Source organism: Talpa europaea (assembly GCF_964194135.1).
Source record: "Talpa europaea genome assembly, chromosome: 6".
NCBI lineage: Eukaryota > Metazoa > Chordata > Mammalia > Eulipotyphla > Talpidae > Talpa > Talpa europaea.
The window spans coordinates 92,403,424-92,425,105 of record NC_140072.1 but is presented as its reverse complement, the minus strand read 5'-3'; the positions used below and the strand labels follow the sequence as shown (position 1 = coordinate 92,425,105).

The window sequence follows — 21,682 nt, the reverse complement described above, 5'->3', positions numbered from 1 at the left end:
CATTCAATGGAGTTGAAGGCTGTTTGTATATCTTGGCTATTGTAAATAACGAGGCAATGAACATGGGGGTACATATCTATTCAAATTACTATTTCATTTTCTGTGGATCCAAACACAAAAGTAGAACTTCTGGATCATATGGTATTTCCATTTTTAATTTTTTTTTTTTAGAGGCATGTTTTATTTATTTATTTGTTTGTTTGTTTGTTTTTTGTTTATACATGCACTGGGTACAGTCAGAAGCGCGGGAGGGTGAGAGAATTCACCAGAGCCAGAGCGGGGAGCAGAGCAGGCAGAAGGACCGAAGTACACTGCTGAGGGGAGCAGCGGGCGGCAGGAGAGGTCTGCGCGCCATGTGGGACCCTCCTCCGGTGGCCGGGGAGCAGCCGGGGATCGAACCGGCATTGCAGAGGCTTCGGCAGCTTCGCAACCCAGCGCTCAACCGCTGCGCCACCGGGGAGGCCCTCCATTTTTAATTTTTTTGATGCAAATACCTAGGGTTTTTCATTTTCTATTCCCACCAATAGTACAACACTTGTTATTTCTTTTCTTTTTGATAACAGTCATTCTCACAGGTGTGATGTGATGATTCACTGTGGTTTTGACTTGCATTTCCCTGATGATTAGTGATGTTGAGCACCTTTTCATGTATCTGTTGGCAAGCTGTTGCCTTCTTTGGAAAAATGTCTCGACAGTTTCTTTTCCCATTTAAAAATCAGTTGTTTGTTTTTCTGTTATTACTGTGTATGAGTTCTTTATATTTTTTGGATATTAACCCCTTATCAGATACATGATTTGCAAATATTTCCTCCCATTCACTAGGTTGCCTTCTCATATTGTTGATGATTTCCTTTGTTGTGCAGAAGTTTTTTAGCATGATGTAATCCCACTTAATTATTTTTGCTTTAGTTGCCTTTGCTTTTGTATCAAATTAAAAAAATCTCTACCAAGACTACTGGTGTTTTCTTCTAGGTGTTTCACGGTGTCAGGTTTTTCATTCAAGTCTTTAATCCATTTTGAGTTAATTTTTGTGTACAGTGTAAGATACAAGTCCATTTTTTATTTTTTTAATGTGATTGTATAGCTGTTGTGGTTTTCGCATATTTGTGGTTCGGTTTTAGAAGATTCTTTTTTTTTCTTCAATGGCCGATTTATCCCATAATCAAAGTCATAATTTGATAATACATCTTGATATTTGGCATAGCATGGTCCCTTTTTCAAAATTGTCTTGACTTTTTATACTTTAATATGAATTTCAGGTTTGACTTCTCAAGTTTTATAAAAAGCACTGTTGGGATATTAATGGGATTTGCACTGAATTTATATAATAATTGGGGAGAATTTGTCTCATTTATTTTTAGGTTGAAAGCTGGAATTTCCAACATATTAACCTACAGAAATGGCTCAAAAATGGTTCAACTTAATAAGCATTCCCATCAAAGAATGTCACATATCTTTGAGTTATGTGGGTCTTCTTTTGTGTTTTTTAATAGTTATATATGATTTTTTCTTTAAATATCTTGCATTTCTTTAGTCACATTTATTTCCAGACACACCATAATATTTGTTGTTATCAAAGATGATATTAAGTTCTTTGAAGAGTCACTCTAATTTGAATATCATTTTCCCTTCTTCATTAGAACATGCAGAAATCACTTAGGAACGTGATGTTCTACTTTGTGTTAGGGTAACTTAATTGTAAGCCTGCTTCTTTATAGAGGGATCACCTAACTAATTTCCAATGGCTAGAAACCTAATAATTTTCATAGTAATGTTGGCAATGAACTCAACATATAAATTTACTGTGGGGCCAATAAAAACACACTGTCGGGTGTATTAGACACAACTTTGACTTAGAGACTCTACATGAGAACATATTTTACATTTTTATTAAGCATGGAACTCCATGGTCTGGCCCTTCCTTATCTTCCCAACTGTGTCACTGTTATGCCCCTAAATGTATCCTTTGGCATGAACCATGCTGACACTAGCAGTTCATGATAAGCCTCAGGGATTTTGCTGGTTTTCCCTTGACCTGGTCACTTGATTAACATTGACTTCTTTAAAATTCAACTCAAGGATTAGCTGTTCTGGAAGCATCTTCTGATGCTCTTGCAATTTTGTAGTGAGATTGCTGACATCTGACTTTCCTACTCTACTCTGAACTCCTAGAAAGCAGTAACTCTGCCTTATTCAAGTGTCAAGTGCTCTAACAACAGAGAGAAGACCCTCCCAAAAGCGAAGGAAATATCCAAATCGAAATGATGGAAACTAGGATTTAAAGGGTGAGGAGTAAGCTCTGCAATGATTGCTGAATATTAGATGGTCAGGTAGTAGTTAATGCTAACTCCCTATGTGGTAATAATGACCTGCAGCACTAATAATATGTGGTAATTATGACCTGCATAATATAACTCCCTATGCATAATATATGCATAATAATATATGTATAATATATGCATAATATATGCATAATATATGCATAATATAACTCCCTATGTGGTAATAATGACCTGCAGCACTAATACTCTCAGAGTCTGTAAAATCTGTATAAGTTAATTTTGTCATCTTAACATTAAAAAAATCTCCAGCTGCTAGGGCTCAGAAATGCAAATTCAAGTGGTTGAGAGGTCTGAGAAAACATTAGTCCAAAAGGGGCAAGTAAAACTTGACACTGGGTTGTTTGTGTAATGTACTACAAGGAATCTGATGGTGAGGTTTAGTGTAAGGACTTGGCTGTGTGTTAGCTGTGATTGGGGGTTGGGGTCAGAATTTGTGATGAAGTTGGTTTATATATTTACCCATGGGATGCAATTTAAAATTTAAATGTCTCCAACCCCTTCAGTATACAGTATTTTCTTTTTTTTTTGGCTCTTTTTTTTTTTTTATAGAGGCATTTTTATTTATTTATTTATTTGTTTGTTTGTTTGTTCGTTCGTTTTTTTTTGTTTTATACATGCACTGGGTACAGTCAGAAGCGCGGGAGGGTGAGAGAATTCACCAGAGCCAGAGCGGGGAGCAGAGCAGGCAGACAAACGAAGCACACTGCTGAGGAGAGCAGCGGGCAGCAGGAGAGGTCTGCGCACCATGTGGGACCCTCCTCCGGTGACCGGGGAGCAGCCGGGGATCGAACCAGCGCCACAGAGGTCGCCGGCAGCTTAGCAACCCAGCGCTCAACCGCTGCGCCACCGGGGAGGCCCAGTATACAGTATTTTCAATAAATTTTGTAAATAGTTTCATTTCTTTCCATTATAACATAATGGATAGGACAATCTTGGCATTTTATATAGAAGCATCATGCTACTTACAAAGACCATGGAATAAAAGTTTAATATAATTCACCACAGAGTAAATGCCTCTGGACGGCTTTTAAACTCATCTATCTGATTAAATAAACATACATCATGTGTTTGCATCTGGCTTCTTATGCAAAAAACTACCTTTTGATCTCCTAAATTGACCCCCTAGCCTGATCAGTAACTCCTGTTTTGTTGCTCAGTTGATCATCTGTACTTCCAACTTAGACAACATGTGTCTATCCAATTTGGGCAAATTAATCTTATCATCAAAACTCTCTTTACCCATCCAAGTCCAATTCAAATGACATCTCCTCCATTGATCCTCCCTGATCATCCAAATCCAGAGATGCTAGTTTGTATGTGATGGAATTTTATAACACTTATGTGTACATACTATGTTTTTTGAAAGGTAAGGACTAAATGTGGCTCATTTTCATTATATTCTAGAATATAACAAAGCGCCTGGTTCATTGTAGATAATTAACACATTTGTTAGGTAGAATAAATTATAAATTGTTTGATATTGTTATGATAATCTTGGTGCTCCCACTAAATGACAAATTCTTTGAAGTTGACATGTGTATTTTCAACAATGAAGATGATGCATTAGTTCTACATACATAATAAGCTCTCATATCTTCAGATTGGTAGATCTTAAAGCAATTGATAGCTAAGAGCTGTATCTGAAATATTGAGCAGAAGTACCAAAACAGAGGTCAATAAGGTTAAAGGTAACCCAAGAAAACTAGAGTCAGGATGCCTCTGATTGACTTCTCATGAAGAACACAAAGGAGGTTTTCTATATTCAATCAAATTTTAGAGATTTGAGAAACAATTTCTGAGGAAGAGAAGTGCAAGTTCTGTGAAATGACAAAACTCGGAAATGAAAGATGATAAACTTGTTAAATGGCACCAAAAGGACGAATGATTCCAATGTTTTCAAATGAACACCATGTGGCTTCTTCCTTCTCTGTTGAGAATTTTACCCTAAGATCAAGTCTCATGAAAAAAACTTTGTGGACAGAAGGAAAAAAGTTGGTGAAGTAGGAATAATCTGAGACACAGTAAAAAGTTGCCTTATAATAATGTTAAGTTTGAAGAGAGTTAGGAGTTATTGAAAACATATGATCTAAAGGAGATTTGATAGACATGATCCCCACAAGGCTATTTTCTCTTTAACCATAAAAAAGACAGAGAAAGGAGAAGAGATCTTAGGAAAGACTAAGACTGAAGACAGTGGTGAGAAAAGCTATATAATATTCCTATCCGTGTAATCACTGAATCAGGGAAAAGTCATAAACAACGGTGCTTTCATTGGGGATAATGTCTATTGCTTTATTCGTTCAGTTACAAAATTGAGTTATGATAACAGAATAGTTTCCAAAAGCTTTCAAGAAATTGCAAATTGGTTGACTTGAAGGGGTTATGGTTGAAGTGAGCCCGTTGGAACTGTGCCAAAAACACAGGCATGAAAAGCATTTTGTACCCACACGCTGTGAACTTTGCTGTTGTTCTAATGAAGTATTGAATGATTTTAGGCACTTAAAATGTTTCAAGTGGTGCTAAGTCTATGGTTACTGATATAGCACCTTAGCTATCCGCTATCTGTATCTATGAATTGTAGACACACACAAGTACACGCATACACTTGTATGCACACACACTCATCCTGTCCTAATAAATCCCTGTGGTGTGTTCACTCTCGCCACAGCCCCTCATGAGGGTGGATGCAAACTGTGAGGTATCACCATTCACTGAAAGTGCCTTCTCTGTATATAGTGAGGTAGCATTCCTATGACAATTTATAAAAAAAGAGTATTGCATTTCAAAGAAGATTAAATAAAGTCAAGAAAATGTTTTTCCATTCATATAAGAATAGCTAAATGAATTCTGGGAATACATACCATATTACAGTGTATGGTTGCTAAAAGGAGCAGAAAAATATGGACTGACATGGAAAGGCTTCAAAAGTTGTGATTAAAAAAAGTCATAAAACAAAACACATAGTATGATCTCAACTCAAATTTATCTTAGAGACGCTGGCTTTCCCATGCAACCCCACTGCTAGTCACTCACTGTAATCCATCATCTTGTTTATCATAGTATTTGTTACTATCTAATTGTATACTCTATGCTTACAGTTCTTTTTGTTAAATTTATTACCTATCCTTTTCTATTAGAATGTAAATTCAAAGTTCCTGTCTTGCTCCCGGCACCTACTACATTCCTGGCACAGAGTTAGCTCTCAGTGAAAAGCTGTTGAATGAATGATATGTTTATACACACCCACATTTGTGTGTATGAACATAGAGATAAAAAATAGACAAATCATTGTCAAAATACACATTCAGTCATTGCCATGGGTCAATTCTCCAAACAGCTTATTCTAGTTCTATAACATATGACCTCTGAAATGAAAATGTATTCATGTGTTACTTATTTAATTTAAATAACAGTAGTTATAAAACTGGAATTATAAGCCTCTTTATCACCAGCAGAGTCACTGAATGAAAGTTTTAAAAGCTATGTAGGTACAGGGCCTCCTTGGCAGTGCAAGGGGTTAAGCATCACACTATGAAGCAATCTCAGCCTCTGCAGGATGAGTTCGATCCTCGGTCAGGGAGCCACCCACATGGCGTGGCAGACCTCTCCTGTCCTCTCCTGTCTCTTCCGCTGCTCCCCTCAGCTGTGTATTTCAGTCAATCTGCTTGTTCTGTTCCCCACTCTGTCTCTGGTGAATCCTCTCACCCCCTGCATCTCTGGCCTGTACCCCAGCTCTTGTATGCATAAATAAATACATCTTCAAAAAAAAAAAAAAGCTATGTAGGTACAGTCCCTGAGATGCTGGGTGACCATAAGCAGGTCAACTCATCCTCCTTCCCTAACATAACCTTTCTATGTTTTCCTTTTGTCCCAGTTTCTCTTTCTCTCCCTGAAGCATCGACTGCTTTTCACACAAAGCAAGTTGGCTGATCTTGGCTATGACCAAACCATAGTTCCGTGTGTTGCCTGAGGGCACAGAAAGAATCATAAGAGGAGCTTAATTCATTCAAAAGGGAGGAGCTTTAATAGGTTTAGCTTTCCAATAGGAAAGTTATGAAACTACATAAGTAGTGGTGGTTGCACAACATTGTTAATATATTTACTGCCACTGGATTATTCATTTTAAAATGGCTAAAGTGGTCCTCCCCTGGTGGCGCAGGTGGTTGAGCACAGCGCTGTGAACCTGTCTGCAGCCTCTGCAGTGCCGGTTCGATCCCAGCCTGCCAATGAGAATACCACATGGCACGGCAGACCTCTCCTGTCTTGCTTGCTGCTCCCCTCAGCAGTGTATTTCTGTCGTCTGCCTATTCTGCTCCCCACTCTGTCTCTGATGAATCCTCTCACCCTCCCATGCATCTGACCTGTACCCCGGTTCTTGTATAAATAAATAAATAAATCTTAAAAAATAAAAATAAATAAAATGGTTAAGGTGGTCAAATTCATGTTATGTATATTCTGCCACAAGCTCTCTTTAATGGGATAAGTTCTCTCTAAAGGGAAGCCAGATGAGCAAGTTCTCTCTCATTTCTTACATTTGAAATTGTAAGTCCTCTGGAAATTCTAGAGAGCTTCTAAAAGGATATACAACTGAAATTAAACAACTGACAGGGACTCCATCATTCATATGAATAGGCTTGTGATCATAATGTGTGATGGCATAGTTTGCACATTCCTCTCTCACGTCTTATGTGTCCTGTGCCCAGGAGTTCTCAGCACTGAATGGGAGCAGGATACTATGCTGGAAAACATATCCAAAAAATTGTCCTTGGGGAAAGCATTAGAATATGAATTATGATATGATAGGATGTTATGTACCTATGCAAGACCTAAATAAGCTGGCACTTTACAGAAAGTGAGATATATTTGGGGGACAAGATGGATTCTCCATAAATACCTTCTATTGAGTTCTAATACAAAATGGGACTGTTCTCCATGGGTTACTTTACTTGTCTAGAGGTAAACCATAGAACCCTACAGCTAGACTTGCCAGAATCATTGAACTCACCAGATTTGAACAAGTAATTGCAGATATGAGCACAAAAAGCAGCATTCCACCTTTTCCAGTCATGTTAGGACTGTGGTTAAAGTCAGGGAGTCCCTATTATCTGAAGCTAGGGTATGGTTCCAAACCCAGGATGCCAACCAACTATATGTTTTTTCTGCTGTGGCCCAACTGCATTCCTGCCTTAATTCCACTGCTTTTTCCTCATCTTCTAAATAGAAGTTTATCCTTATAAAGAAGCTGTATCTTGGTTCTGCAAAACATTCAGAATGTCCCTCGGGCTCATATTGTCAGCAGTGCAACTAAACCTTGAGTTTGTTTGAAGATGCTGGCACGAGGGGAGCCATTGGTATATTCACAAGTGAAAGCTAGCTTACTTTTCTGGGAACCTCGCTCCCCTGATCTTAAACACACACTGAGAATGGAGAAGAGAGCTGCCGCCCATCTTCCACACATTTACCGGCTCAATGGTTGATAAACAGAGCGGCCAGCTCACCTGCACATGAGCTGCCCTCCATGCACCTGGGAATATGGTACATTTCTTCTGCCGTATTTCTTAACTCATTATACACCATAACAGTAGATTTCATGACAAAGAAAAGGCAATTACTACTCAATTTTAGCAAAAGATAGTTGACATCCTGAATTTCGTTATTTCTAAGAAATCAAGCAAAGCTGCTGATTCTAATAGCCTGAGGGTGAAAGTTAATGATCCCTGGATGTTAACATCTCATTCACCCCTCTGCTTTTCTTTAAGAGTTTTTTTAGATCTAGAAAACCACTCTACAATTCAGATGAAATTCTGTCCTGTTGTATGATGCCCCTACCCACCTGGATATGAATACACAGCTTACAGGTGTTTGTAGGGAGTCAGTGATTTGGTGACAAGAAAGTTGTCCCTTAAAGGTCAATTGATAAATAGTCTTAATGATCAAGTCAGCTAAGAAGGAATATTGATCACTGGGTTAAAATGATGCTTTCCTTTCCAGTCAGTCAACTTTAGGCAGAATTTATTCTTTCAAAACTGTTGTTTCAATCCTATTGATTTAATCTTAAAATATTCTGAAAATGTTTTTCTGTCATAGAAATTTAGTTCAAGTAACCATTTGATGATGGTTTCTCCGTTCAGGCAAACTTGACTAAAAACATCTCAGGTCAGTTTTGCCTTTTGTTCTCTGAAATATTTAATAAGAGAGTTCATTACTTTTGTTAGCATTTTAATGACTTTTCACAAACCCCATTTTCTCTGCACAATCATTTATGAGATAGTTTGTGCCTTTATTAGTGCAAGACTAAACTGGATAGACCTGCCATGTCTGCTTTGCAAACTTACCCTGATTCTTTAGTACCACTAAGAAGGAAACTGCCAGCAGATGCACAAACAAGTCTCGTTCAGCTCTGTCCCTATTTTAAACATTTTTAAGAACACACTGGGGGGCCTGGAAAAGTAGGAGGTAGAAAGGGGACTTTCAGATTGCTTTGGAGGAGTTCCTGGCCCCTTAGGTGGCTGGAGAGGTAATGAAGGCACTCAGGGGAGCACAGTTTTCCAAGTTAACTTCATATCTTAGTTCCAAGTCTGGGTGCAAACCCTTTCACTTTTAGCCCAACAGAAATGAATGTTTCTGAAAGGAACTTTGCTATCTATATATCCTTAAGAATCAAACCATAGTCAAAGCATTCACTGACAAACAGAATTCATCCCCAACTTAGAGCTATTTATTGTATGGGAGTTTTTGGTATTGACGCCTACACTTTCCCTCACCTCTCATATTTGGTTCTTTATGTTATATTCACTTTAACTTGTCCATTCTGTTTTCAACTGTCTTTTCAAAGTAAACTTGTCTTAAATTTCCTTCCCTTTGGAAAACTTTGCCCCCACTGGTCCCTCCTAATAGTTTTCCATTGTTTTTTCACTCAGTTGTAATTCAAAAGTTCTTCTACCTTTTATCACCTATCACATATTTCTCTTTTCCTATCTTGTGTCCATTCTGTGTACTCAAGTAACAATGACTGATTAAGAACCTATTATGTGTGCAGTATTAAAGTAGGAAAATTTAAGCATGAAGGATGTATTTTTTCAATTATGTAATTAATGTGTTAAAGATATTTTAGCCATAATATCTTCTACTTGTCCTATTTATTAATTCCTTTTATTCTATTTTATTTATTTATTTATTTATTTTTTAAAAAGGGGGACACTTGGTGCTTTTTCTTTTTCTTTTTCTTTTTAAAGATTTATTTATTTATTTATAGAAGCACTGGGTACAGTCAGAAGTGCGGGAGGGTGAGAGAATTCACCAGAGCCAGAGCCGGGAGCAGAGCAGGCAGAAGGACCAAAGCACACTGCTGAGGGGAGCAGCGGGCGGCAGGAGAGGTCTGTGTGCTATGTGGGACCCTTGCCCGGCGGCCGGGGATCAAACCAGCGGTGCAGAGGCTGCGGGCAGCTTCACAACCCAGTGCTCAAACTCTGCGCCACTAGGGAGGCCCACCTTTTATTCTATTTTAAATCCATAAACTTTGGTGCCCAATTGACATAATGATGATGACGACGCCCTTGGTTGTGCTGCTTGAAGAAGCTGCATTCACTTAAACGCACACACATTAACTACTCTAGATATTTGGTTATCCAGATTTTAGTTCTCTTATTCACTGCTGTATTTGCAGAGCCTACTTCTGAGGTAGAAACAAAGTAGTACTTTATAAATAAATGTTTGCTGAACAATAAGAGTGTTGGCTAATATGGAATGGATTCTGACCCTTTTAAAACTAAAAAGTCACTGGATTTGGGTTCAAACTATTTTTAACCTTATATTTGGCAGGTCCACTTTAAAAAATACACATTTTTTATGCTTTAAATTTTTCTAGAATAAATTTTAAAAATAAAATATAGTTTTTAGGGAGCTGAATCTTTAAGAATTGGAAATAAGAACAATGCCCATTGTTTTAAATGCACACTTGTTAATGTCTATGAGGTCACTTAACACAAGTGCCTGCTTGTCCTCTCAAGTGCTGTGAGTGGCAGAGGACATGCCACACTCGGCACAGAGCACAGGAGCCAGCATTGCTTCTGGTGTGCACTTGCTCAGCTACCCACTAACTCTGTGACCTCTAGGCATATAAGAATTTAGCAAGCCTCATAAAATTGTAATGAGGAGTAAGCAAATAATATTGGTGAAATGCTTAAGATAGTCCTGGGTGCCTGATGTATACTTACAATAACCTACATCTGGAAAGTGCATCTAATAATAGTGCCTACCTCGGATGATAGCTGTGGAAAGTAAACCAGAGATCTGTAGGTTGCCTAGCACTGTGGAGTGTATAGTATTTTTAAAAATTATTTTGTTAATAAAAAGGCATGTTAAGATATTCTATCTTCAAAGGTTTTAAAAATAAGCCCACACATATGCTAAGTGAAATAAGTCAGATGGAGAAAGACAAATGCCCTGTGATTTCACTGATGTGTGGTAGATAAACAAAGTAAAACAAAACTTAGATTGAGACAAAAGAGTGGTGGTTACCAGAGGGGAACTGGCAAAGCAGGGGTGGGTCAAACGGGTAAAGAGGGTCCATTGTCCGGTGGCGGATGGGAACTAGACTATTGGTGGTGACACAACATAGCACATTCAGATGTCCAAGCACAAAGCTGTACACCTGAAACCCATATAATGTTATAAACCAATGTTATCACAATTAAAAAAACAACAACCGAACACATTAAACAAGAGGACGGTAGGGATGTGCTATGATGTGGATTGTAACTAAACCAAAGGAAAAGGAAGTATTGCTGTGATTAGAACTTGAAAGCAGGACCCCAAGTGGAGGCGGGGTTCAAGCAGGCCTGTGGCCCAGAGGCTGAGGGGCAGCAGGGAGAGTAAAGGTGGCCTGGTGTGGAGGGAGTGAATCAGAACTTATAGGGGAGGCTGTACACTTGAAGTCCTGGAAGCCTGGAGCTGGAGACAGCCCACTGTAAGGGGGCAGCAGTGTAGTTTCTGGGACTCCATTTTCCTCTTTTGGGGTACCAAGCGGAAACTATCTCAGGTCCCCAGTGCACTCACTTTCCTGGACCTGTGTGCTTAAGATCCTTTTTGTTCCTGCTTGATGCCCTTTGGCCTAAGAATGTACTACTCAGCTTTCTTAACACTTTCTTGAAATTGCATTGCGTCTATAGATGGCTGTGCCCCACTGGAAGATTTTCCTGAAAGGAAATGAGACGGGAGGAAAAAAGCCCAACTCTCTGAGGTTCTTTCAGCACGCGTTTTATGGCTACTCCTCTTAAGCATGAGCTCTTCTGTGAGACCTGCTTCCTCTCTCATATTTTCTTTGGAAAAGAGTAAGTTGTCATTTAACAAATAACAATGATAATGGGCCGGATCCTACCCATGGTCCAAGGTCACTGAAATACTCTCAGTATATAAATTCTTCATGAATTGCCAGATTTGTATAGAAGATATAGCTCCAGTCTTAAAGGATGTTCATTTTATTCTCAGGGGTTTTAAAACTCAGTCTAGCTTTCCAAAGGCTCAGAATATAAAATACTAGTTTCCAGTCTTTTTAAGACTATGATCTTGATGTTTTTCTATTTTAGCTTTGGAACCATAGTGAGTCAAGGACTAGCACTTTGGTAATCTGTAATCTATATTGAATGCTTTGTGAAAAAAGGAGAAATAACCATGGGGGAAATTGGTATTTTTGAAGATATTTGCATGCATGAACATAAAGGTCATACATAATCTGAGATATATGCACTCGTTGCTGAATTTACTGCCTCAAATGGGAATCTTACACATATGCAAGAGATTATCTCCAGAAAATTAAGAAATTTCTACAAAGATATATATTAGTGTTAAAGAGTGAATAAATGGGAGAGAGATAAAACTGACAACTTAGTATGGTTCAATTCAATAAATACTAACAGTGGCATATTAAAATGATTTTTAAAAAGATTTTTTGTGACCTTTATAGATAGTCTTTTGGTCATCATAAGATCAAAGAAAGCTGGGCATAACTTAACTTTATTGGACTTGGAATTGCTTGATATTTGAGTTAATTTGTTAATTAATCCTTCTGATACTTTCCAATAAAATCTGATGATTCATTAGGCAATTTCTGTATAAATGAGGTGGGTCAGAAGGTACTATTTGTCAAGCAGTGTCTTAGGACGTTTAATCATCTTAAGTTATTTAAGTGTTACCACATGGTCAGTATTGTCATAATTGTAGTAGTTCAGAGAATCAGGAGAAGTACGTTGTCCACATCTTCTGACCCATGAGGGCAAAGCCAACGACTCCCTGAACCTCATAACATTTCCCGATTCGGAGTCACTGCCTTGGCATTCCTTGCCTGGTCCACTAGCGGGTCTCGGAATGGTCAGGGGCTTTCAAAAGTGGTTCCACTCTAATTGTTTAATCCACACGAAAAGTATGAAAGCTGAACTTGAGCAAAATTTATTCCTTTCAAAGAGCTACCCCGCTCTTAGATGAACATTTCATAAAAAATATTTTGTGATCAAAGAAGTTTGGGAAATAGAGAACTTACAACCACCTTTCACCTGATCTCTTTAGCATAGAACTGTTTTTGGTCCTATGCTAACAGGAACTCCGAGTCTTTAAAAGGAGGCTAGTACATGCGTTGGTTTACAAGCTACTAATTCCTATATTCATTCTTCCTTTTATTTCCATCAGCACAGGAGTTTTGATCAGCTCGGTTTCCAACCTGGGCCAGCTCACCCCTCCTTAGGCAAACTGGTGGTCTTCTGCTCCCGTGAGGTCACCGTATTGATGCTAAACTCAAGTGAGAACACTTGATCATTGCACTCTACAGCCCAGAAATCCTGGGCTCAAGCAATCCTGGGCCTCAGCCTCCTGAGTAGCTGGAACTGGAGACTTACACCACCACGCCTGGCTCATCCTTTTGTTTTGGTAAAATACCTTGAGATTAGTTTTCTCAGTTTAATGTGTGTTTTTTGGGGCAAATCTTTGTGTCTTTGGGCTTCAATTTTCTTCCTTTTTTTATTTTTAAAGATGTATTTTTTTATTTATACAAGAAGTGGGATATAGGCCAGAGGCATAGGAGGGTGAGAGAATTCACCAGAGACAGAGCAGAGAACAGGCAGATGACCGAAAACACTGCTGAGGGGAGGTGCAGGCAAGACAGGAGAGGTCTGCCGCAACATGTGGGAATCTCCCTGGCCGACTAGGAATCGAACCGGTGCTGTAGAGGCTGCGGACAGCTTCATAGCACTGTGCTCAACCCGCTGTGCCCCCGGGGAGGCCCCCGGGCTTCAATTTTCTATTCTACAAACGAGACTAAAGAGATTCCAAAGATTCCTCTAACTTTAAAAATTCTATGACATAGCTTAGCCCACTCCACCCCTGACCTCCCCCCCACTTTGGGGTGATTTGTGCTACCAAATGAAGTTGCTATGGATAGAATAAGATTTTTCTGAAAACTTTTAGTTAGTCCATTCATTCATTCATGAAGCATTTATTGATTTCCCAGTACTGTGTCAGGTTCTGAGGATATAAAGACAAATGAAACACACAAAGACAAAGTTACACTCTCTGCACTCAAATAAGGGCATGTATGTGATTCAAATATAATAAGAGAGCAATAGAAAAGGCATAGATAATAAGGTGCATATGAACTAATTAGAAAACGTCTCCATTAAAGAGACTAGAAATACCTGTAAGCATCATGGAGAGCAACTTGGTGCTGTGTGATGGGGAGCCCATGAAGACCTGAAGCAGGGGAGTGACTTACTCAGAGCTGCACTTTATGCAACTGTGGAAAATGGATGCAAAGAGAAAAGAGACGCAGGGAGATCATCAGGAGACAAAAGCAGATATCCAGGGGATGGATAGATAATGAGCACAAGAAACAAGGAGAGAGAGGAAAGGACAGAGTTGAGAAATATTTTGTAGGTATAACCTGCTCAGTTTGCTGACTGATAGAGGAGCAGGACACAGGAGTGGTCATCACCTTCTAGTTTGGATGATGATGAAGTATGTAATATCAGCTTATGAGAAGGGCTGATTTCTGAAGAAAAAGGTAAATACGATCAGTTTGGACCTGCTGAGTAGAAGACCTTTCCTTTTCTTTTCTTTTCATTAAATAAATTTTGATATTGATTTTTGGGGTTACATTTTTTGTTCTTCCATATGTGCACATGTTCCACTCCCCCTCCACCAATCCATCCGTGCCCATACCCCATCTGCTTCCTCCATCCCCACCTCCCTCCAATGCAAGGTCTTCCTAAAACCTTTCAGTATCTTCAAATTGGAGTTGTTGGCTAGAAGACTCACATGTGAGGACCACTCTATTATTGCCAGTTATTTATTTGTTGGGGTATTCAAATAAATGGCAATTTTATTTTTAATACAAATACAATTATCAAAATATTAAATAAGTTCAATTTAGTCTTCTTTAACCACAAAATTATGAGGCAGGAAATGGATAGTGTTCATACTTAATGATTCAGGTCTAGTTGTTTTTAAACATATTTTTAGTTGAAAGAAAATAAACACATGATCATTAGTATAGATTTCTTTTACCAATATTATAAGATATCTTTTAAAATAATCTTTTTTTACTAAGTCACTAAAATTGGCATAGGTGAATTAAAAAGATCATAATCTACTCCAAATTTATGTATACTAGATGCTTAAAGATCTGTAATACTTCAAGCCAAGGAACCAGATCCTCAATTTCTCTGCTGTTAAGCTAAACTGATACACCTTATATGTGGTTCTTTCCTTTTCCTTCTGAGTGCACTATTTAAAGCAGACTCCATACGGAACTTTCTACAGGGTTACGAATACAGTTTGCAACTCTATCCTTGAGATAGTTCTGGAATAGATGATGGAATAGGTGATGGGAATGTGAAGGGAAGAAGGAATGACAAGAAAAAGTAAACACAAGGAATGAATCTCTTACCAGGTTCTTCTTGTATTTTGTGGTTGTTTTTAAACCAGGTTATCTGCGGCTCGGGCACCCCGTCAGCCTGACAGTGTAAGGTGGTAGAGCTGCTGACAGACACGGAGTGATCGCTCAGGTTTCGCAGGAGATAGGGAGCTTCCTGATCTAGTGAATAAAGAAAGGGAACTGTTATTACTCTTCAATGTCATTTTATTGTACATGTATATCAACATTTTAAATACATATAGGAACAGTAAAACTCAACTGTAAGGTTTCATTCATATTTTCCCTAAGCTTATCTTCTATGAATAACCTTTATTAAGTTGCTATAATAAATTGAACTTGTTAGAACACAGAGTAAAAATCAACACCTATTTTCAGATTTCGATAGCAAGGTTTTTGCTTGACCAACTGGTTTGCTTCCTTTTTTTGAGAGAAACGTTTATAAAACCTGAGGATTTTGCACTCTTTTAGGGGAGCTTGAAATGAAAAACACGATCTTGTACACAAACTTGTAAAGAATTTTTACATGAATAGATGGCATTATAGTGATGAGTTAATAGTTTCACGTGTACTTTTCCTGATATGTTTGTGAGGGTTTGTTTGTGTTACTCAGCTGTCAGTCACCTAAATTGTAAGGCAACAGACCAAACAGGAGAATTTCTTGAACTTTGAAAGCTTTATTGATTATTTCCTTCCTCCATTCCCTTCCCAAATGCAAGCGCCCAAAGGATTAATTCAAGAGGCAGAGGCAGAGATTTGTAGTTTTTGCACTATATAATAGTACAAATAATGTATTTTATATTATTTTCTCTTAAAACATACAAATATGATACAATACAGTTTATTTTAATAAAATGCCAACCAATATAGTACAACAAAATGAATTTAATACATTAGGATGCAATACATTACAACATGAAAATCCCACATAGGAATAACAGTACCCCCAAGGCCCCCGATGCGTACAGTGTCTCTATTTCATGAAATAGTCAGTCCTGCTGATGTCTATACATTCTAGTTAGGTGGGTGCTGGGTTGGTAGCTCAAACTTCCAAGGTAAAAGAATTAAAAACAACTCCTACTGTCTTTCCCACCTTCCCAAATTATCCTCTCCCCCTGCTTGTTGCAAATCCTGGAACAGAAATCAAAAGAGTTTTGGCATAACTTACGCATCCTGCGTCACTGGTTTCAATTATAGAATGAGCTTTCTCTGACCATTTTTGATTTCCTCATCTTATTGTACTAAAACTGTGAAAGCAGCTTAGGAGTGATTACAATGCTATAAGAGATGACACATTGCAATGTCTTTGATTCCATGTCCCTGCAGGATTCTGCCGAGTCCCAAAACCTTTCTCTTTTTATTCCTGCAGGGAAACTCTCAGGATTAGCATTCATTAAAGCAATTTAGAAGTCTCAGATTAAAAAAGTATATTATCATGTAACTTTTATAACATGTTGACATAGTATATAACACGGCAGGATTACTATCTGTTAGGAGAAACAGATTGCTTATTATATTTTGATTTCCATAGCTTATTAGACTTGTTTCATTCTATACAAAATGAAATCTGAAGGCAAAAAAGTGTTAAAGGAAGCGCTCTGATTTATAAACTCTTTCCACATAGTGTAGAACAAATGATAGCAACGATCTTTTCACCTGTTTCAGTGCATCTTTTCTAGCCTATCTTGGCCCCCTGGGCAGAACCGTTTGAATATATCTGTGCTTGCATTCTGTGAAACAACTTTTCCTAGTTGAAAATGCAGTCATGTATCAAAATCTTCAATTTTGATAACTTTTACCATGCTCAATCATTACAATTTTGTCATTTTTATACAGTGAAGATCCCAAACATATCAGCGAACCAGGACAAGAAAATAAAGAACAGTATCAGATTACAATTTAATATCTTTTACAGTGGCAAGTCAACTTTGACAAATCTCATTTAAAACTCGGAACCCACTCACCAAGTTAGGCTTTTAATAGCTTCCTCTAGCACACATACTATTTCCTATGTATTAAATATAAAATAATCTATCACTTCAGTAGGCCTTATTATAAAAAAAAAAAAAAGAAGTCTGAACACAGAGCCCACAACATCCAAATTATTTTCATAGCTACAAAATGTAACATCAGCAACACAGAATTTGAGCTTCCCTGACAGGTGGATGGGAAACCATGCTTATGTAGAAGAGAATGCCTGATCTGAACATAAACATCATAAAGGACTCCCAAAGGCCCTATCTGTACTATACAAACTTCAGACAAGAGGAGCAGCAAAAGGGTTGCAGAAACAAACACAGGTCTCTCAATTAAATACAAAGTTTATATAAACATGTCTGAAACATACAGTATTATGATTTTTTTTCTTTGTACCCATTTCTGAAAAATGTTCTCTGATGTGATAAGTCTCACTTTTGGCTAGTTTCTAAATGACTGATCAACCAAGGAATCATATTTCATCCCCACTTTATATTTTTCAATGTATAATATATACATTATAGTGATCTGCTTTAACATTTTAAGTAAGGTACATCGAACCTTCTTTTTAAGCCTTAGTTATTTGATGGAAATAGGCAGTTGTTTCCCAAAATTTAACTAAGTGGAGTTGATCCCTTCAAGCTGAGAAAATCAGAATAGGATATTTCTGCTAGTTATTAATAGCCAAAGATACTCTCCACCAGGTTCTTCTACTTTTCAGTGTTGCAGTCCTGAGATTTGCCAGGTCCCCTAAAGACAGAGTTTCAATTCTCCCTTGGGAATGGGGACTGAGGAACCAGCCTCATGCCCTCTACTCCTTGTCAACTGTTCTCCAGATTAGGCTCTTTTCTCTTTTTCGTTTATCTTCCCCTTACCGCGCATCCAAAGAATAACTAATAATAATAAAAGAAAACCTACCTAAATGTCTCCTCTTTTTGAAATTCTCAGGAAAGATGAATTATGCAGTGAACAATAAATTACCCTATGGAAACTGCTAACATTATCTCCTATAAATACTAACACCTTTCCTTCCCCTCCCCACAAAAATTGCAATTTTAGGGTGAAGGAAATGATAGATTCTTCACATCCAAGTCACTGTTTTTTAAAATAAACAATCCTTAAGCCATTCCCTTTGCTTTTTTAGCGTTAGTAAAAAGTGAGGTCCCCAGTACTGTGGTACTAAAGCATTGTTTACTGAGGGAACACTCTGACTTATAATGAACAAAGACTCCAGGCAAAAGAGCCATAGGTAAAATTTCAAGATACAATTGATTATTCTTTCCTTTGGGCTGACAACTTCCAGGTTACTAATTGTTTTCAGAGCATTTGGGACTCCATAAAACTGGCATTCTGGGGAAATGCTATTGTTTACTCTTTCACACTTGACAAAAGCAATTCCCACGTGAAAGACAAGTTTAGCCGTGGGACAGAGTCTGTTACCTAAAGGAGGAAACAGTCTCGTGAGTTCCCAAGCCTGAAAAGCTGTCATATTGTCATCTCCTATCCAACTGGCCAGCCACTGTGTTCTCAGCCATGGCTATTTGGGTTATTATAGTCTGCCTTCCAATAGTTCATGCAAGTCACATTTAATAATCAATCATAAATGAAAACAACAGAACAATGCATATTAGAGTTGGTGAAAAAGTCACTTTCCCCTCAAATGCAAGCTTAAAACAAGAGATTATAATCTCTCTTGATTTAAAAATAGTGTGTATTTTAAAATGATTCTGAATTCTTCTTCTGTAGTTTTACTATTTTTTAATCCCCATAACAATCCTATTAACATTTGCATATGGGGAAAGTGGACTTTTTATACGAACAAGTTTTAGATTTACATTTAGAAGACTGTATTAAACCTTTGGTTACAATAGCCTTTATTTCCCTGATAAATTGATTGTGGTACAACTTCGAATGTCACTGATTAAACAGGATCAAGTTCTTTAGAATAACCAGGGGACAAAAAAATGTTGAAATTGAAGGCGTGATCCGCTTCATTTCAGCTGTCAATAGCTGGATAGTCCACTCAGAGGCAGCGGACTAGCATGCTAGCTATCCAGAACTGCAGACAGAAGCGAAGTGGATTTGAATCAGGTGGACTTACATAAATCATATTGCGCTAAAACTTTAATACCTCTGAATTACACCAACATCTTGCATCCCTGGGGCCCACCTTACAAGCTCCAGTTCAAGATTAATGTGCTTAACGTAAAAAAAAAAAAAAAAAGCATTTTCAAATAAATAAGCATTAAAACTTGCTATCCAGGTGCTATTTACAAAAAATCAAGAGCAGATGAAATAGTACAAAATAAAACCAGGCAGTGGTCCAACAGAGTCTTAAATTCAACTGTACTCATTCTGGGCTGGAAAATTAACTTATTCATGTCCATCTTTGGCAGAAACCAGCATTTGTTTAAATTATTCAGTTTGTGCAGCTTTGAAACTTAAAAATAAAAAGAGGTTGGCATCAAAGTGGAAGGAAAGGATCAGTCAGTCCCAAGTTGTTTATCAGGCAGGAGAAGACAGCAAAGAGCAAAAAACACAAAGAACGCACTGCAGGGATCCTCCAAATCCAAACGTGCACCAAGTTGGCCCCAGAGGGCAGACCCCTTAGCCTGAATGGGGAGCCCAGAGCTGAGACCTTGGGGGTCTCATTATTACTCCTATCATCTCCAAACTCATTTTGGGAGGAGCATGTCCTCTGAGCCAGAAAGTTAGCAACAGTGACAATAAATCAAGATGATATGAGACAACTGTTACTTTTTAATGAGTCCTTTAATGTTTTACATTACTTTGTGTGGTACAATCATTCCTTGTGCTTTTAAATTTGGAGATCCGAGAGAAAACAGCCTTTTTGTTGCAGTGCTCACCTCTAATTGTAACTTCTTTCTTCTGAAGGATTTCTTCCCCTGTGAATATGTTCCTGGCTCTGCAGGCATAGGTACCTGAATCTTCCAGAGAAACATTCTTGATGATAAGATTGAGAGTAATGGAGTATTCTTTAGTGATGGCCATTTTTTGCTTGCTAATACTGTGGTGTATTGTTCGGTTGCTGACTTTTCGCAGCAAAATCCAGGTAATGTCTCTGTATAAGAACTTGTTAACTGTGCAAGACAGTTTCAGGTCCTCTCCTTCTGAGGGCATTTTTTCCAAGTTAACATGAAATCCATTTGGCACATCTATAAAAGAAGCAGAAAGAACCTCAGTTCATAAAATAATCATTGTCTCATACCCAGAAAATAGCTCATCACAAGATATCCGAAGATTCAAAAAGTCGTTCCTAGATAAATTGCTACAGAATTAATAGGGTAAGCATTTATCTTCTTATTTTTAGGGAATTGATCAAACATGGTAGCTTGGAACCAGTTAAGTTCAATCCATCAGAAATCAGGCAGGAAATGCAAAAAACGACAATTATTAGGATGGTGCACTTTCCTTATTTGCCTGAAGTTGCTCTTCCAAGTGGAATGGTTTTACAACTTGGGATGATAAGCAAGTTACCCATTTCTCATCACGGACAGAACTCCCACTGGCAAGTGGACATCTGAAGTGGGCAAAATAGTGAAGTAACACAAGAGCGATTTGTACTAAAACCCAACGATGCAAGATGGTCAAACTTTTCCAAAATAAGTTGTGAACAAGTGAGAATAGGAAGTCCCAGGTATACACTGAGAGACTTCAGTCATGTCTGTCAAGATCACTTTAACCCTAAACTTTTCCAGAAAAAACAATTGCTTTCCCAAGTCCCCTACAATTAGAGTGACAGTAGCTCCCCTGCTGCTGTCCCTTTACCTTCTCTCCCTGCTCTGTGCTGGCACAGTGCAGCACAGAAGGCCCAAGTTACTTGTTCAAGTCCCCTTTTGTGTGACCCTTCCTCTCAGAAAGGAGCAGAGAATTCTCCTGATAATAAAGACAACTAATCTGGAAGAGTTGTCAGAGTCCAACATGGGGCAGTGAGGAAGGAATGGCAGATAATAATTTTAAAAATCAAGTTTACTGTCAAAAACATATTAGACATTTTTGCAAAGGTGGCTGCACCTTTACAAGCCATTTTCTCCATTGTCAATTCCCAACTTTCATTTCCATCTTTTAAGTGCCTCTACCAACACCTTCTCCTGCCTCTGGACTTTCTCACACTGGGTCATCATCCCAACTTTTGTGCTGTGAGTTCCTTAGTATCAAGTGGGACCATTTTGCCAGGAGTTTAAAAAAAAAAAATCATTGGTTACTGGCCCTGAACTGACCTGCTCTCCAAACCCTCCCATTGCTTGTTACTGGTGGCGTATTTGTAGCTGAGCAAAGAATTTGCGCCAACATTTTACAAAGTACTTTGAAGATGAAAAGCACTGTGTTATGCTATTATTATTATTATTATCCTTTGCACACAAAGCTATAAAGAAACCTTTAAACCTTAAGGGGACAATAGTCCAAAATTAGATATCATATC

General features: G+C 38.1%; 1 protein-coding gene across 2 annotated transcripts in view; it reads right to left on the bottom strand.

Moving 5' to 3' along the window:
* Nucleotides 1-21,682, bottom strand: part of FLT1 (fms related receptor tyrosine kinase 1) — a gene marked incomplete at both ends in the record, with an annotated part of 170,714 nt that overhangs the window by 54,078 nt on the left and 94,954 nt on the right. For both annotated transcript variants that reach the window (XM_084235227.1, XM_084235226.1), the window contains 2 exons: nt 15,277-15,423; nt 20,106-20,414. In XM_084235227.1, coding sequence (XP_084091353.1) covers nt 15,277-15,423; nt 20,106-20,414 — 456 coding nt within the window. The remainder of the gene's footprint in view (nt 1-15,276; nt 15,424-20,105; nt 20,415-21,682) is intronic.